The 18263-nt window shown below is 41.9% G+C and overlaps 1 protein-coding gene across 12 annotated transcripts in view; it reads right to left on the reverse strand.

Moving 5' to 3' along the window:
* The window catches only part of ZMIZ1 (zinc finger MIZ-type containing 1), a 1043290-nt gene that overhangs the window by 64942 nt on the left and 960085 nt on the right, over positions 1 to 18263 (reverse strand). For 9 of the 12 annotated variants that reach the window (XM_033942171.1, XM_033942164.1, XM_033942165.1 and 6 more), the window contains 4 exons: positions 12959 to 13145; positions 9034 to 9244; positions 7824 to 7929; positions 6243 to 6403 (listed from right to left, as the gene is read on the reverse strand). In XM_033942171.1, the coding sequence (XP_033798062.1) occupies positions 6243 to 6403; positions 7824 to 7929; positions 9034 to 9244; positions 12959 to 13145 (665 nt within the window). The remainder of the gene's footprint in view (positions 1 to 6242; positions 6404 to 7823; positions 7930 to 9033; positions 9245 to 12958; positions 13146 to 18263) is intronic. The other 3 variants (XM_033942175.1, XM_033942176.1, XM_033942168.1) reach the window with 1 other exon arrangement.

An 18263-nucleotide genomic window follows, 5' to 3' on the forward strand; every position in this document is an offset into this window, starting at 1 on the left:
ACCGGCTTGAGTCCTTGCTGGAATGATCCGGTATATAAGATGGAAATTAGATTAGATTAGCTCATGGCGCTAGAAGCAGGGTGCACTGTGCATTGATTAGAGAAGTGAAGAGATCCACTTGAGGAGTTCCCCATTGATGGATGAAGGATGTTAGCACAGCAGGATTGAGGGACCATTTGTGTGGGTCGAGTTTTCTGCTGAGGGAATCTGCCAGGATATTTTGATCTCCTGGAATGTAGAGTGCACGAAGATCGATGCCGAGCGTCAGGGCATAGGACCAGAGGCTGTAAGCTTCTCTGCATAGCTTGAGGGATCTGGAACCGCCCTGTTTGTTTATATAGAACATGGTCACTTGATTGTCGGTCTGAATGAGAATGTTCTTGTGCTCCGATGAAAATTAGGGTATGCACTGGAGTGAGTTTGGACTTTTTGAAGTTGATGATGAAGTCCAGACTTTGTAAGGTATGTACTGTGGTTTGAATAGTGAAAAGAAGGTGGTCCTTGGAATGAGCTAGTAAGAGCCAATCGTCTAGGTATGCAAACACTGTATGATGTTGAGTTCTTAAATGTGCTGCCACCACTGCTAGGCATTTGGTGAATACTCGTGGGACTGACGAGATGCCGAAGAGTAGGACCTTGTATTGGAAATGGAGATTGAGAAATTTGAATCTGAGAAATTTCTAATGGGAGGGATGAATGGGAACATGTGTGTAAGCATCCTTGAGATCTAGGGCGACTAACCAATCGTGCTGATGAAGTAGAGGCAGAATCACTGAAAGGGAGAGCATTCCGAACTTTTCCCTTTTGAGGCAGACATTGAGAGGTCTGAGTTCAGGTATCGGACGAAGGCCCTGTGTCTTCTTGGGAATCAGAAAAAACTTTGAGTACAATCCCTGATTGATTTGACTGGGTGGTACTTCTATGGCATTGTTTTGAAGAAGATGTGAGATTTCTGCTGCCAATTGAGACACATGTTGAGGAGGAACTGTGAATGGAGGTAGAGCTCTGGAAGGCAGGGTATGGGATTAGAAATTTAGCCAATACCCCTGAAGCACATTATTGAGGACCCATTGGTCTGTTGTGATCTGCTGCCAAATTGAGTAAAATTTGGTTAGCTGCCCCCATACAGGAAGATGGTCAAAAACAAGGAGCAGGCTTGAGTGTCGGTAGTGGAGAGACGGCCTGCTGCTTACCGCCCCAAGGATATTGAGATATTTGCGTATGTTGCAAAGGAGCTCTGAGATAAGGTGTAAAATGTCTCCTTGGATAATATTGCTGGAAGAACTGTTGTGGTTTATATGTTCTTCTGTAAGGATAATTAGAAGAAGGGCAACAAAATTGGTTAGGCTGATCCGAGGAAGTAGCCGAAAGCTCTCGGCTGGCTGAGGAATCTTCCTTCAGTTGAAAAACAGTGTCCTTCACCAAAAAGGCTGTCTCCCAAGCAAGGAGCATCCGCCAGCCTGTCATGAAGATCTTCTCTAAGATTTGAAGCCTTCAGCCATGCAGTGTGTCTGGCAGCTATGGCCACAGCTGTTGTCCTGGTGATCATGTCATAGGTGTCGTAGTTCATTTTAATTAGATGGTAAGTGGATTCCTGAAGAGCCACCTGCAAATTGGGAATGGACTCAAGCGAAGCTGATTCCAGCTGTTGTAAGACTTGAGTGCTGAAAATGTAAAATTTGAAGCTGATAGGCCATAATTTTGGCGGAGAGCATAGCACCCTGTTAGACCTTGCGAGCGGTAGAGTCCAAGAGATGACAATCATTACCCGGAGGAGCATTAGTGATGGACCTGGTAGCCTTACCTTTTTTACTGGCTGACTCCGAAACCATAGAATGGTGAGGAATCTGAAGGGAAGCATGAACAGGCGCCTGATGCACCCTATATTTAATTACAAGGTGCTTGGAAGCCATGGATACTGACAATGGCTTTTGCCAATTAGTAAGCTGAAGATCCTGTAGGATTTGGTGCACTGGCAAGGCACAAGGTCTTTCACTGGAGACTTACAGGATTGAAGGATGGTTTGGAAATCCTAACTTCCTGAGGGAGTTGTATCTAGAGAAGGATTGAGAAGAGAAGATACCTTTTGTAAAAACTTTGGGTAAGAGTATTCCTCTGTGGTGGCTGGCTGGGACAGAGGCTGGTCAGGTTCTGTTAAGTCTTCAGGCAAAGAGTCCTGATGGTTCGGCCATTCCCTGGGAGATGACGGCCCCTGGGATGGAGAGGCCATAGTGGGCCTGCGGGAGTCCCCTTTGAAGAAGCCGCTGCGGATAGGCTGGTTACTGAAGCCCTGTCAGCGGGACGTGCCAGAGTCATTGCTGATGGAGGAGAGGGAGTATTTAACCTCTATACCACTGGGTGCCTCTTCTTTTCCTTGTCCTTCTTCTGAGGAACTCCCGCTGCTGAACCTTTATGATTCGTCAGCATTGGCAGGTTCACGCTTCCCTCCTCCACCGGAATCAAAGCAGGACCCTGAGGGGAGGGAGCCGGAGGAATCAGCTGTTGCTTTGCAAGTGTTTTATCTGTGCTGGCTTGTGACGACGTTGGAGGCAGAGACATTGTGAAAAAAATCATTGTGGTCCTAGCAACCGCCTTGTGAGAAGCGAAGCAGGCAAAAAGTAATTGAAGAATGCTTACCAGCTGTCACATGTAAAAAGAAAGTTAACAGAATGTCTTTTTTTTTTGGTCACAGTTATTAATTGGGGAAGAAAAATACTTGCGGTTTGCTGAGAGAAAACTTGTCTTCCTGTCAGTGGAAAACGCTGAGTGAACCAAAAAGGGAACTCACTCGGTGACTGGGGTTTTTTTTTAAACAGAATGCCCTAAGGGCTAGAAAGCAAAAGCTTTCTGACTGAAAGTCTTAATCTTTTGAATATTCTGGGTTGTTTTTTTTTTGAAGAGGGAGAGAAAGCCGCAACTGGTAAGGAGCGAGTCAGAAAAAAACTGACAGTTGGAGGGGAGGGGGCTCGAGGAGCAGGCAATCCTGCACATACTTAGTAAGCTCAAAAGCTATGTAGCTATGGGAGAGAGTACTGATGCTGTTTGGCTCAGTCAAGAGACTTCACCAATCAAGTGGGGTTGCATATCCCCTGCCTGTCTTCGGAGAAAATGTGTTAGTTATGATCTGCACCTGTTGGTAGGAGATATGGTTTTTGTCGAGCTCTTGCGGTATACAAACTTAAGGTTTAGTTTAGTTTAGTTTGAGGATGTTTACATTTAATACATAAGAACCGACATTTCATTAGACCAAAGGTCCATGAAAATCATGCATGCAATGTGTCACAGATGATAGCATTGCCCCCTCCCTCCCTCAAGCCCTGAACAACTTGAAGTGGTGGCAGTCCTGAGCCAAGAACCCCACCTCTCTCCTGACCTGAAGCACCAGTGCAGCAGTGTCTTGAGCCGCATATCCCGCCTCCCTTCCTCAAGCCCTGAAGCAGCTGAGAGAGGAACCACCCTCCCTCCTGCCCCAAAGCACCAGGGCAGCAGTGGTCCTGAGCCGCAAAGTCCCCCTTTCTCTCTTAAGCCCCGAAGCAGCAGAAGCAGGCAGTGGTCCTGAGCCATGAACCCTTTCACTCCCTCCATTCCTTACCCGAAGTGCAGCCGGTCAGCAGCCTCAAAACATGCTGTTCGCGGCCAGCCCTGACAGGGCCTTTCTTCTGACATGTCGACACATCAGAGGAAAGGCCCTGCCGGAGCTGACCATGAGCATGTCTGTTTTGAGGATGTCTCTTGCTAACCAGCTGCGCTGCAGGTAAGGAAGGGAGAGGGGGAGGGAGGGAGCAGCTCAGGATCGCCACCTGATTCTGCCACTTCAGGGCTTTAGGGACGGAGGGAGGAGGGCTTTGCACTGGTGCTTTGGGGCAGGAGGGAGGGGCAGATTGAGATCTGTGTTCTTCTAACACAGCACTCTCAATCAACTGGGAAAACAGTTATCCGGCATCCACCAATCCCTGTGGGTGCAGGATAGCCAAGATTTTACTGTAGATTCAAAATGAAACAGAAAATTAAAGTCCAATGTAGATTCAAAATGCCAGTAGTAGCTTGGAACTCAGCTTCCAGTGTATCTCTGACAGTCAAATGATTTGTGTCAATTTAAGAAACTTTTACATTACATTAGGGATTTCTATTCCGCCATTACCTTGCGGTTCAAGGCGGCTTACAAAAGATTTATAAACGGGGGTTACATTGGGAGAGCGACTGATTTATTAGAGTGGTAAAGGGTGGATCTTTTGACATTTCTCAGGTTCTTAAGAGTAAGGCGGCTTACAAAAGATTTGAAAGGGGGTAACAATGGAAGCACGTTTGTCAAATTTAGAGTTATTAAGAGAACGTGAAGTTAGGGCTGCTTCAGGAATTTCTTGAAAAGTATAGTTTTTATTTCTTTTCTGAATGTCTTGTAGTCAGGGGTGGTCATCAGAAGGTTGGAGATCTGGTTGTCCAGTCTTGCGGCTTGAGTGGCTAAGAGGCCGTCGTGTAGTTTTGATCATTTTACTTCTTTGATTGGAGGAGGTATGAATGGGGAATGCGTTTTTCTGTGTCTGGTTGTGGATGCTTGGATGAGGCGGTTGTTCAGGTAGGATGGGCTGTCTCCGTTTAGGGCTTTAAATAACATGTAGTAGAATTTAAATTGTATTCTTTCTTGGATTGGTAGCCAATGTGAGTTAATGTAAGCTTCTGTGATATGGTCATGTTTTCTTAAAGAGTAGATGAGTCTCAAAGCTGTATTTTGGATAATTTGTAGCTGCCTGGTCATAGTAACAGGGCATGGAAGGAAGAGGATGTTGCAGTAGTCCAACAGTCCTAGGATTAGGGATTGTACTATAAGCTGGAATTGTGCTTTTTCAAAGAATTTCTGGACTAGTCTCAGATTTCTCATGATTGCGAAGGATTTCTGTATTGTTTTATTTATTTGCGGTTGCATGGTACAACATCTGTCTATAGTCATTCCAAGTAGTTTTATGGTGGATTGAATGGGATAGTTGATTGAGTTGAGTTCTAAATTGGTTATGGTTTGGACTTTGTCATTTTCGAGGAGGATGAATTTGGTTTTGTCTGGGTTGAGTTTAAGTTTGTGATCTTTCATCCAGGTCGTAACTGTTTCTAGTGTTCGAAGTAGTGTGTTTGTCATGGTGGGCTTTGGCTGATCGTATGGTAGGAGAATGGTAATGTCATCCGCGTAACTATAGGTGGTTATGCCTAGATTGTTCAGATATGTTCCGAGAGAGGCAGTGTATAGGTTAAAGAGGGTAGGGGATAGAGGGGACCCCTGTGGTATGCCGCAGGGGTTTGACCATGGTTCTGATTTTTCTTTGTTTGATTTTACCCTGTAGGTTCTGGATTTTAGGAAGCCTTCAAACCAAGAGTATACTTTGTCTGAGATACCTATTGCATCCAAGATTTGCAGGGAAAATGCTTGAGTACCTGATTGTAAAAACCGTTTAGATCAGTGTTTCCCAACCTTGTCCTGGAGGAACACCAGGCCAATCGGGTTTTCAGGCTAGCCCTAATGAATATGCATGAGAGAGATTTGCATATGATGGAAGTGATAGGCATGCAAATTTGCTTCATGCATATTCATTAGGGCTAGCCTGAAAACCCAATTGGCCTGGTGTTCCTCCAGGACAGGGTTGGGAACCACTGGTTTAGATAACCTTGATAGGCGGTATATAAAATCCTAATAAACTTGAAACTTGATGATCAACTAGGTCAAATACTGCAGACAGGTCCAGTTGTATGAGAAGCATTTTTTTCCCTGTGCTAAGGTGTTGTCTGATTGTATCCATAAGGGAGCCTAGTAGTGTCTCTGTGCTGAAGTTGGTTCTGAAGCCTGATAGATTCTGAAGCCTGATAGATTCAAAATGAAACAGAAAATTAAAGTCCAATGCAGATTCAAAATGCCACTAGTAGCTTGGAACTCAGCTTCCAGTGTATCTCTGACAGTCAAATGATTTGTGTCAATTTAAGAAACTTTTAAAATATCATCTGTTTTGCCAGATGAAATATAGGCACTGGGGTACTTGTCAAAGAGAGATTTAATTATCCTCTCACGAAATTATAAAGAAAACTTTTGTTGATGTTCTATTGTGATGTATGTGGTATTATGAATGTTACGTTATTGTTTTAATTATGAATGTACTGTTGTAATCTGCTTTGTATAAAGGCGGAATATAAGTAATAAACTATAAATTAGTTAGAACTGGCCATATATAGACATGATGCTAACACTCAGGGCAGCTCACCTGTACATGCTTGCAATCATGACCTCGTGCAGGAAGCTGAATCCGCCGGAACGTGATTGGACATTTCAGAGACACTTTTATAGCTGTCTGTTCAACACCATCTTCACCATTCAGCGTTGCATTTCCCGAGGAGGCTGCCACACTGCTGAAATTCCTCTTAACTGTTTTCAGCATTTTTGAAGAAAGAAAGAAAGGGTTATTTGATTTCTCATACTATTATATTAAATTGGCTAGTTAGCAAACCTTGTGAAGAATTATCCAGTGTAACAAATCACTTTCTCCAACTGATATACTCTTTGCCAGTCTCTAGAATAGAGTTTCCTAAACCTTTTCTGCTGACCCCCCAAAGCAGCTGGATTTTCTGGATGTACACAAAAAGGGCAATTCCTAAAAAAGTGGCATCTCAGTCTCAGTGCCCCAATGTCATGTGCTGGTGCTAATTCTATCATGGCATCTTGGTGCCAAGATTCTGTTATAAACACTAGTATAGGGTCGGCACTGGTATGCTCTTTTATGCTATGCCAATGGTAGGCATTAAGTTGACATGTCTAGTTTATAGTGTTCTCTAAATTATGCACATAATTGGAAGACATGCCTGAGGCCTGCCCATGCTCCACCGATGTGTATACCCCCTTGCAATTAGGCACTCTCCCCCTAATTCTATAAACTCACGTGCCAAATTTTACGCTTAGTGCATGAAGTTGCAAGCAGAAATAACAAAATGTTGTCAGTTATGTATGCAAAATTGTTTAATTAGATATTAATTGGCAATAATTGGTATTAGCTATTTTGTCACAAATTTGCAGTTACACATAGAATTGCCATTAGTCAGTCTTCCATAAAATACACATGGAAAATCTATCATGCATAACTGCAAGGAGGTGTGGACCTGGGAGGGAAATGGGTGGGTAATGCACACAGTTTGTAGAATCCTAGCATTTATGTCTCTAGCTATCTACATTTAGGCACAAACTTATTTGTTGAGCAAAATTATCAGCTGCTAGCTTCCTCACCAACTCATGAGCCAATGAGGAAGCTAGGTCCATGTTTCGGTAATCACGCCTTCCTCAGGGGTCCAGGGTTGATAGGGTTTGAATTAAACTGCAATATAAAATGATAATAAACTTGGTGTGCAATCTCTCCAGAGCTCTCACAGGCCTAAGTTTATTATCATTTTATATTGCAGTTTAATTCAAACCCTATCAACCCTGGACCCCTGAGGAAGGCGTGTTTACCGAAACACGGACCGTGTCGGGTCCTTAGGTTTGTTTGAAAGGTGGTAACACTGACTGCATTTATACTTGATATAATAAACATAGCCTGCATCTTGTACATTTTGTCTGCAGTCCTTTTTGCTTTTGTTTGTTGAGCTATCTTCACTGCAGTTTCTATTGGATTTTTTTCTTTTGTCTTCAGCATTCAGTTAAATGCCACCGAATATATACTCTGGAGTTGGCCAGTGAAATTTAACTGGGAAGGAGACATCCTACCCAGTTAAATCCTTTTGGAATTCTACCCTTTAACCTATAATTCTTCAACCCTTCACCCCCCTCCGTCCCCCCCCCAAAAAAACAAGCTTACTCTTGGTGATACAGTGTTCTGCTGGGAGAAGACGCTTCTTGAGCAAGCCTTGCAGCACAGAGCGAACCGATGGTCGATGAACTAACTGCAACACGAACAAGTGTGACTGCAAACAAAACTGTGGCGTTAATAGGTTGTACTATGTATTTAGGTAAACAAATGCACAAAAAAATGTACTTGACTTCCAAAACAGAAATATTTATTTTTTATAGCATTTGTAGTTCTTGCCCCGTCAAACTTAGCACAACACTATTTATGAAATATGCTATGTTTTTAAGTTTTTATTTTTATCAATAATGCGTGGAGAGTGAACTTGACTAGATCTATCATCCAGGAGAATTTTCAGGATATGAGGCTATCCCTCTTCATTGGAACACCTATTTCCATATACTTTCAGGGGACTCTACTGAAAATGTGAATTTAAGAATAAACTGGATGTTTTAATTTTATTTTCCTGAAAAGTGATGCAGAGCAATGGCTTACTGGCAGAGCAGGAACCTGGGGCGGATCACCCCCTTGTCTGGCCAGAGCACCCCCTGCACACGGCCATCAGCTCTGCTGGTTCCCCACTCCAGAACAGGAAGTTGATGTCAGAAGGGATGGGGTCCGGCAGAGCCAACAGTTGTGCGCAGGCCGACTGCAGACCCATGACTGCTCCGGCACCTCTGGGCTCCCTGTGCCTGGGGTTGGACCACCCTCTTGCCATGCCCTTGGTACACCACCGATGTAGAGAGGAATTTTCCACATGGGGGGGAGGGGGGAAATAATTTTTTGAATTATCCAACAGAGCTTTCCATAGAGCAAGTGGCAATTTAGAAAGGTTGATGCATATAGGAATTGGAACATGGGGAGAAGGGGTTGTAATGCCTTTTGACTCCCCTCATGTTCCTATTTTCTAGAAATATCTACCATGGGATGGATAAAAGTACTGCATTCAGTTTAAGCTACATGGAAATAATTTTGTTTGGTTTATTCTGTGCAGTACATCTCATCTCCATCAATAAATTATATCACATGGACCCTAGGCAGGCAAAACCTATATGATATATACATATGAGTACTTTTCAAATCAAATATAACCACTTTCCTTCACTGTGGATTTGAAAAATACTGCTAAACCTATTTTTTGTGAGTGATTGTTTTCCAGTAGTATTTCCATCATTACCCTCATTTTAACAACAAATTCCAATACTTCCAAAGCTGCACTTACACAACAACATGCCGTGACTGTAATTTGAATTGTGTTCCTTCCAGGCTGACAGACGTGCTTTAGGTGCAGAGGTTTGTGAGAGGTCTTGTTATCACCACGTTCAATGGTCAGAGGTGTTGCATTGACACTGACTTGCACCGAGGCTGGCCAGTTTGTGTTCATCTGTCTGTCTTCATGGTGGTAGCATTTAAACTGAAGCTCCAGGTCAGACCTGTGGCACATTAGACAGTGATTAAAAAAAATAATAATAATAAAATTCAAGGCTCTAAACACATCTCTTCTAGACTTTTCCAGTCATGCTAAAAAAGCTGATTGGAGTTTCCAGGGTCAAATTATTTGATCTCTAATTAAAAATAAATGCTATAAATTGAAGAACTAAGGACAGTACTGGGCAGACTTGCATGGTCTGTGTGCATAATCCTGTCTAAATTAGATTGTAAGCTCTTCTGAGCAGGGACTGTATTGTATGTTGTTGCGTACGACTTTTCAGAACTATAGAAATAATAAATAATAGTAAATCGTAATAGTAGATTTAGGATGGGCTGGGGAGGGCTTTGAAGGGAACTCCAGTAATTTGAAACACTAGGACCGTGCTGGGCAGACTTTTACAGTCTGTTGTCCACAAATGACGAGACAATCAGATGGGCTGGAGTAAACTTCAACAGCAACTCCAGTAGTTGGAACCTAAGGAAAGTACTGGGTGGACTTCTACATTCTATGGCCCAGAAATATCAGAGAAAAAAAAGACAATTTAATTTAATCATGAATTTATAATGCGTGCAACAATTGAGCAGACTGGATGGACTGTTCAGGTCTTTATCTGCTGTCATTTATTAAGCTACTATAAAGTTTATGGTCCCAAAGCAATTTAAGTATAGATCTTTTTCAGCAGTAGGCCTACGTCTATGGAATTAGCCCAATCCAGAAAAGGATACTACTTTGTTTTTTGGCAAAGCTAAAACCGCGATCAGTTTAGCAGCCGCATCTATTTTAAATGTAGGCCAGGATTTCAAAGGCGTACATTTCAGGCATCTATCATGGCCCTAGGTGTCTCCCTGGGAGAAACCAAGCCCATGCCCAGCCTTAGGCAAGCTTAAGCATCCCTATGTGTCTCTCTCAAGTTTCAAGTTTATTAGGTTTTTATATACCGCCTATCAAGGTTATCTAAACGGTTTTATAATCAGGTACTCAAGCATTTTCCCTGAGATAGATGCCTTCAGTGTAGGTGTCCTGCCTTGGGGTGTTTTTTGTTTTTAAGAAAATGTATGCCCCGATTGACTGTTTAGACAGCTGCCTACTGCTACCTACAATCGGGACGCCGTTTATAGAATTTGGCCCTTATATCGCTTTCCAGAGAACTTTGGTGACTTAAGCGAAGAACAAGGTGAAAGATTTCACCAAGACATAAAAACAATGGAAATCAGATACCAAAGAAAATGGGATGCAAACATGATGGCGGACTATTGTTGGAATCTTATACGGGATTGTACTGGCAGATCCCCCCTCTTGGAAGTCTTACAAAAGGAGTTTCTTGTGTGTCGAATGACTGGAAAGTTTGCATCATAAACTTGTGCTTTTGATATGAAATAAGTAGATTTTAATGTTGTATACTTTTCTTTTAATTTTTAATGTTTCCTTCATGCTTAAAAAAATATTAATTTAAACACCACATTAAAATATCCAGATTTTTTTAATGGGTGAGCAGAGTGAAGAGTGGTATATGGCACATGTTCTGTATCTCAAAAACTGATAGGAGAAAACTGGTGCCATTTTTGGAATCAGCAGGCCAAATATACCCCAGAAACAGGTCTAACATTTGAGGCATCAAAATGAGTGTTGGCCAGAGTAATTAAGCAACATTTAAAACAGTGGTCAAATAAGATTTGTTGAATTCTTTTTTTTTTTTATAAGGTCTACATCATTTTTTATTTTTTAAAGCAATCATGGAAAATTAAAATTAAAGGTACTTTTTGAATTTCTTATTTTTAAAATTACAGTGAATCACTACCTCCCCAATCACTGATGTCAGTTTCAGTTGTTTTAAAGGGCCCCAATGCAGCTTGACCTATTTTACTGTGGTGATATTTAAGTCGGGTTACTTAGTAATACAATGAAAAACATGCAAATGCATGGAAAACAGCTCATTACTAGTAGTTAATTTTTTAGTACTTTTATGTCACTAAAGGGAGAAGTTATCAAGCTGTTTTAAAGTGTCTTAATGAAGACTGACTTATTTTACCACAGCGATATTTAAGGTGCTGCAGGTTACACAATAATCAGATAAAAACATGCAAAAGAAACGTAAAACGACTGATAATGCTGAAATTGTAAGTAAGTTTGTTTCTCTCAATTTCTCCATGGACACATGGCACATTATAACCCTTAAAAAAAAAATTCCTTAATTTATGTTTACAGCTTGTAATGTTGTTTTCGTATTAGCAAGCCAGTACTTGGTAAGTGTTCCTTTATTCTTTTTGCTTTATTACCCAACACGTGTTCCCACGCACGAAGTTCAAGCTAGGATGTCTCTGCTTCAAGGTATTAAACGGACTAGCCCCTAAATACATTACAGACCTCTTCTCATTCCCAACCAATAGACATGAAAGAAAAACACACCTGAAATTTGTCTCCCCTTCGGCCAAAGGGTGCAAATATAAGAAATACCACCAACAACTGCTTTCGTACCAAGCAGCCACATGGGGTAAAGACTTAGAAAAACTAATTGCACACACAAACAACTATGGAGAATTTAGGAAACAACTAAAAACCTACCTATTCTTAAAATACCTAGACAACGAACAAGGACATCAGCCCTCGTAACACCATCACAAACCTGATCTTGTAAACTGTTAACCCTAACCCCTAATCACCAACTATGAACACTCCATTCAATTCATGGAATATTTCTAATTCTCTGTAAGCAGCATGGCACTTCCTGGCCTTGCAGCACACAAACTGTTGTCACTATTACTAATGTTGATACTATCAGATGTACACTGCAATAATTCGTTGTATGTACAGCTTCTATCTATTGTATTTACAGTTTCCCTTTATTGTAAACCGCCTAGAAGTCGCAAGATTGTTGGTGGTATATAAGAATAAAGTTATTATTATTATTATTACCCTGTCAGAAATCAGCCCTACACATATTTCAGCCAGTGCTTTCATGTTTCACTTGTGTCACTTAAAATGTTCATCTCCCTTCTCTCTTTTATAACATTCTGTAAATTGTCTCGGTTTTTTTTCATTAGTTTGACCTTACCTCACAGATGTTAACATTCCAGCTAACTTGTGTAGCTCAGCTTCTTAACAATGGTTTTCACGCCCTCTTTCACATAGCTATAAGTCATTATTTTAGTTTTATACTCTTTGTTAACGTAGTTTTTAATCTGCACAGCTTGGCTCCTTAACAATGGTCTCCTTAAAATATTAAGTCACCCTTTGGTTTTTATGTCCCCTTTTATATAGCTATAAGTTTTTACTTTAACTTTATATTGCTTGCCTTTATTAGTGCTATTCTTTTATTTTTACTAGCGTGTTTTTATAATTTCAGACATTTTTTATTGTTCTGTTTATATGATGTTTATATTTTATTTCTATTATCGATTTTTAATGGTTGTTTTATGACATCTCGCTTGCCTCTCTTTGTTTACTATAAACCGAGGCAAAATTGCTTCCCTGTTCTTTTTCTTTTTTTTAATGTAGAAACTCTACCACAACTTGAGGTGGGCAAACCACAAGTTGCATTCTGGTCCATAAATCATAATAAAACAACCCCGGGCTTTAGCTGGGTTTATTTTATTGCCCAAGAGTATTAGGCAGCAAAGCAACCCCCCTCTGTCAGTTCAAGTCCTCAAAGCCCCTCACACTCCCAAATATATTTTTCTTGCTGTCTCGGAACTTATAGTTCACCCTTCCCACTTACCTCCACATGAGTGTTTGGTGGACAGTGGGTCGTAAGTGGAAGACGTGGTTACTGACAGCCAGATTGTGCTCCAGCCTGAAGGGCTCCAACACGACACCGTCTCTAACGGGAAACGTTAAGCGCAGCTCATCATTGTGGTTGGCTGGGATCGAAGAGGGAGAGAAAGCATGAACTTTCCCTTTAGCATCTGCAGTGCAATAATAACATAGAAGAACAATCAAATCCAAATCAAATAACTGCTGGGCTTTTCTGCAGAGATGAACATTATACTCAAATCACCCTGCACATATAGACAGAGGCAAACTTCAGGCAGCTGTTTTTCAATTATGTCTTCAGTGTTCTGAAAATTTTAATTTTCCTTTCTCATTCCTTCAGCATTTTTAGTTACTGCTCTTGAGATGACAACTGATTCTTTTATAGCAGGTTTTGGATAAACTTTTTGGCCCCGGGATCAGTGTTCCCTCTAAGCGGGCGGGTGTTGTGAGCAAACTTTTTTCACTGTGAGCTAAAAATATCGGGCGCCAGCAAGTTATGAGCCAAATAAATATGTTGCTTTCTACCACAGAACTTCCTTACGTTTGTATGGAATCTATCCCCTTTCAACTTTAGAGAGTGCCCTCTCGTTCTCCCTGCCTTAGCTACTAAGTCTATTCCCTTCAGTACCTTGAATGTTTCTATCATGTCCCCTCTCAATCTCCTCTGCTCAAGGGAGAAGAGGCCCAGTTTCTCTAATCTTTCGCTGTACGGCAACTCCTCCAGCCCCTTAACCATTTTAGTTGCTCTTCTCTGGATCCTTTCGAGTAGTACCGTGTCCTTCTTAAAGTACCAGTGCTGGACGCAGTACTCCAGGTGAGGGCGTACCATGGCCCGGTACAGCAGCATGATAACCTTCTCTGTCTCTTCAGTCCAGCATCTGCCCCTTCCATTCACTGTCTGTCTTTCCCTGCCATCTCTCCTCCTGCCCCCCCCCCACCCCCCAATTTGGTCTAGCATCCATCATCTTCCTTCTGTTCCCCTCATGGTCTGGCATCTCTATCCTTCCCTCCCCCCTGTGGTTTTTAGCATATCTCTCTTCTCATTTCCTCCACTCAGATCTGATCATTCTCTGCTCTCTCTTCCCTTTTCTTCTCTGGTCTTCCTTCTCTATTTTCTGCCTCCATCTAAATTAAATTCTTTCTTACTATTTAGTCCCGTTTCCCTCTTTTCACTGTGTCTACACACAGCTTGTCACCCCTTTCCCTCACCCCTCCATTATCTTACTATTTTCTTCCCCCTTTATTTATCTCCTCCTTCCATCCAGTATGTGTTCTTTCCCCACTTCCATTCAGCATCTGCTCTCCCTTCTCAACTGACATCCATCTGCCTTCTGCTCTCTCTCCCTTCTTCTCACTTCCATCATCTGTCCCCTTCTCTCTCTCTCTCATCTCCTCCATTCCATCATCTGCCCCTTCTCTCTCTCTCTCTCTCTCCCCCCCCCCAACTTCCATCATCTGCCCCCCTTCCCCTCACCTTTGTGGGTCACTTTCTTTCCCCTGAGGGTGGCTCATGTCACAGGGGAAGCTTTGGCCGAGCAGAACCGCTTGATTGACAGTGGAACTTACTTGATTGATGTCGATGCTGGGGCCCGTTGCCGTTTGAAGGAAAAAAAAAAAAGGTGGAAAAAAGGAACCTGTAAAGGCGAGAGGAAGGGAAACCTCCAGGACAGCTGCTTTTTGCCCTCCTTCAGCGGCCCAAGAGTTCAGACCAGCAGCGGCAGCTCTGTATGCTTTTAACTTCGGCACAGAGCTGCCCCTAATCAATAGTTTAGCGCGGTTTCATGAGGCAGCCTCGGGGCCTTTGATAGCCGGCCCGCTTCGATGATGCGATGTGGGCCGGCCTAGCAAAGGCCCCGAGGCTGCCTTATGAAACCGCGCTAAACTATTGATTAGGGGCAGCTCTGTGCCGAAGTTAAAAGCATACACAGCTGCCGCTGCTGGTCTGGAGGTGCGGAGACAAGGCAGGAGGCAAACGCGGTGGAAGGCAGGAGTCCCGGCGAAGGCAGGAGTCCCGGCACAGCGACTGCAACAGGAAGTTGCAAGTCAGCTGACGCCGGCCTTTCGTTGCGGCGGGGACCGAATCCTTCGCGGACCGGCAAGATTTTGTTTGCGGACCGGCGGTTGAAGAACTGTGCTCTACACTGTGTGCGCTGTGACGAGAAACTTGTGTGCTGCGAGGTAATATTTTGTGCGCCAGCGCACCCCAGCGCAGCTTAGCGGGAACACTGCGAAGTTTGGCCGGGATCACTTTGGGAGCAGCAGGGGGTGGTCTGTGACCTGAAGAATGGAAGGTTTCTCCCTGATCCCAGTAGAGCTCCTGTGTCTAATGGGCAGGAGAGATGGATCCCTCAATACTAGGGATGGTGTAGGGCTGGTGTGATTTAAAAAAAAAAAAATATGAGTGGAATAAATGAGACTAACAATTGTTTAATAACTAATCATTTTCTCTCTAGCTAATAATCTCTAATTTTATTCAGTTTTCCTGTCTTTAAAGCAAGGCTCTGAATCGCTTCATTAAGGATGATATCAAAGTATTTAAGTTATAGAAAATCACAGAACAGTTACTCTGGTGGAAAACATTTTAAAATTTACACTCAAGTAGGGTATTTCCATCTATATATCACTCTGATAAACCCCAATGCACTGAAAGATCTGCTTTTAAATGTATCTGAACCACTTATCTCCAGATCTCAATGGGGCATAAATCATATGTGAGAATCATCGACCCATTGAACTTTCCCATTTAAAGAGATCAGAATACTCTAATTTGTGGCTACTTAGATGACATGTTGACTCTTAAGTCTAATAATTTTTCTCATGTTTACATCAGAGAAGCTCTCTGTTGTACAGCTGATGGCTTCACTCAAGCCTCTGCTTGCTAACGCTTAGTTTATGATAGCAATGTTATTGCAAAGAAAGCATTAATAAACAGAAATTTCAGTTCCTTGAATATCCGTATTTAATGATATGCCAATATTTATAAGTCATTAAAAGTAGCTGTTCTGGGCTTTGACAGATTACTTTGGTAGAGTGGAAAGGTGTCAGCAGAGAGGAGGCAATTGAAATACAGAAGCAGGGAGTGGTTCAAAATTAAGTACCAGTGGGTGAGGTTATCTTTCCTACAAGATTTCAGAAAATTCATAACATGACACCAAGGCAGGATAGTAACTCCCATATTTTCAATTAAAAATTAACATTTTATCATATGTTGTCTCACGAAAACAAATCATTTAATCCAATATAGTTTAACAGGGCCTTAAAACACTTATAAAATATCCTTCTTTTTCTTGTTCATCTCATTTCTAAGTTTTTATTTTCTGTTCTAAGATACTTATTATATACGGTCGCATCACAATATTATGACCACTTGCTATTATTCAGAATAACTGCTTCTGCTCAATTGGGTTAAAGGTCTGTGAATTCAGGGGCCAGGGAAATAGCTGGAAGTTTTGGTTGTGCTCTGTGAACCACTAGTGAACAATTCTGGTGGTATGACATGTTGCAATGGCCCACTGAAAGATCCCATTGGCCAAAGGGAAGTCTTGATCAATAAGGATCGGTTGAGAGTGCCTTCCAGAGGTATCAAGTGGCCACAGACCATAATGCTGCTGCCACCAGTTTGTATACATCCAACAATTGTTGCTGGGTGTTTGTTCTCAATGAGTTTATGCTTGATATGCCAACATCCATCTGTTTGATGGCGCTCAAAACATGACTCAATTGGAGAAAGCAACCAACTGGCAGTTGGTGCAAGTCCAATGTCCCTACTCCTGTGCAAATTGCAGCTGATTTTAGCAATAAACCCTCATGAGCATGGGTGTAGTAACCAGCCGTCTGCCCTGAAGTCCCACTCACAACAGGGTTCACTGCACAGCCACTTTGGACACATATCTGGAAGCCCCATAGTTCCTTTGGATGGTGAGTTGATCCACAATAGCGTGCTGATAGGCCCACACTGATCTGAGCAGCTGATGTTCACCTCTCCTCAAGGAGTGCTTTTAGGTGGGTGAGAGGATTTACACCCCCGTGAAATATAGAGCGCTTGGCCTGATTCAACAGTTTTCCAGGCCTCTCTCCCACTTACTATTCTCCAAAGTCTCAAAAATGTCTTAAACAGATCCAAAGAAGCTGTTTAGTTAATATATGCAAATATATGCAAATTATATATGCAGTTCACAGGTTGCTGTGAAAACTAGCTTTAATGCTGAGCCTCTACAACCTCTCTCTTAGAACCTGGCTTACTAAGGGTTAGGCATTATGCCAGCATTTCTTCCCTCAAGGGTCACCTGTGCAATCTGATCTCTTAAGAAAGTCCTCAGTTTAGTCCTTAATCTGCCTGTCCATTATTGTCATGCTTCTCAACTAATAACTCACCAATCATCAGCCTATTCTTAGACATACCACTTAATTCTCACCCCCTTTAATCCAGTCCTGGTCTGCTTAGTTTCATCTGTTCTATACTACCCACTCAAACATATATGGCCTCAATACCTAGATTTTATTGTTGCATGCATTCAATACCATTTATTGTTGAAACTTTTCCTTATGCCACTAACTGACCTTACTAGGAAAGATTTTGTCCATTGAGGCACATAGTACATTCTTCACAGTGTAATTTGAAGAATGGAAATAGGAATTTTTCAAAATTTTTTATATTGGATAATAAAGAATAAGATCCAATAAAGAAAGGCATCCCAAAATAGACAATTTCAGACAAGCTTTTGTGCAATTAAAAAAAGTCAAGCTCAATTTCAAGAAACTGATCTTGTGCCTCTCAAAAGACTTTTGGATACAATCTTATTAAACAAATCTTCTTTGGGTATTCTTTTTATTATAAAGCAGGAAATATAGTTAAAATAAAGTCATATATATATATATGTATAGCCAGAAAAAGTATACTGAATTTAGCTCCAAGTTGTATATGTTTATGCTTTTATTGCTAATACAATAAACATAACTTTACTGTAAGTGCACAGTTTGCTTGTACACTCCCTTTCTATACCATTTAATTACAGTACTTTACTTTTTTTTTCATTTCTGTTTAATCCCCAGTACACTGCAAACTGTTGTTTCACTGCAGAATCCAGATGTTTGCAATATCCCAGACTGGTAATTATTCCATATAAGGTAATACTTAGGGCTCCTTTTACTAAGGTGCCCTAGCGTTTTTAGCGCCCGCAGGAAATTGCCGCGTGCTATGCGGCTAGAACTAATGCTAGCTCAATGCTGGCATTAAGGTCTAGCGCGTGCGGCAATGTAGCGCACGCTAT

Source organism: Geotrypetes seraphini, chromosome 4, assembly GCF_902459505.1.
Source record: "Geotrypetes seraphini chromosome 4, aGeoSer1.1, whole genome shotgun sequence".
NCBI classification, from domain to species: Eukaryota; Metazoa; Chordata; class Amphibia; order Gymnophiona; family Dermophiidae; genus Geotrypetes; species Geotrypetes seraphini.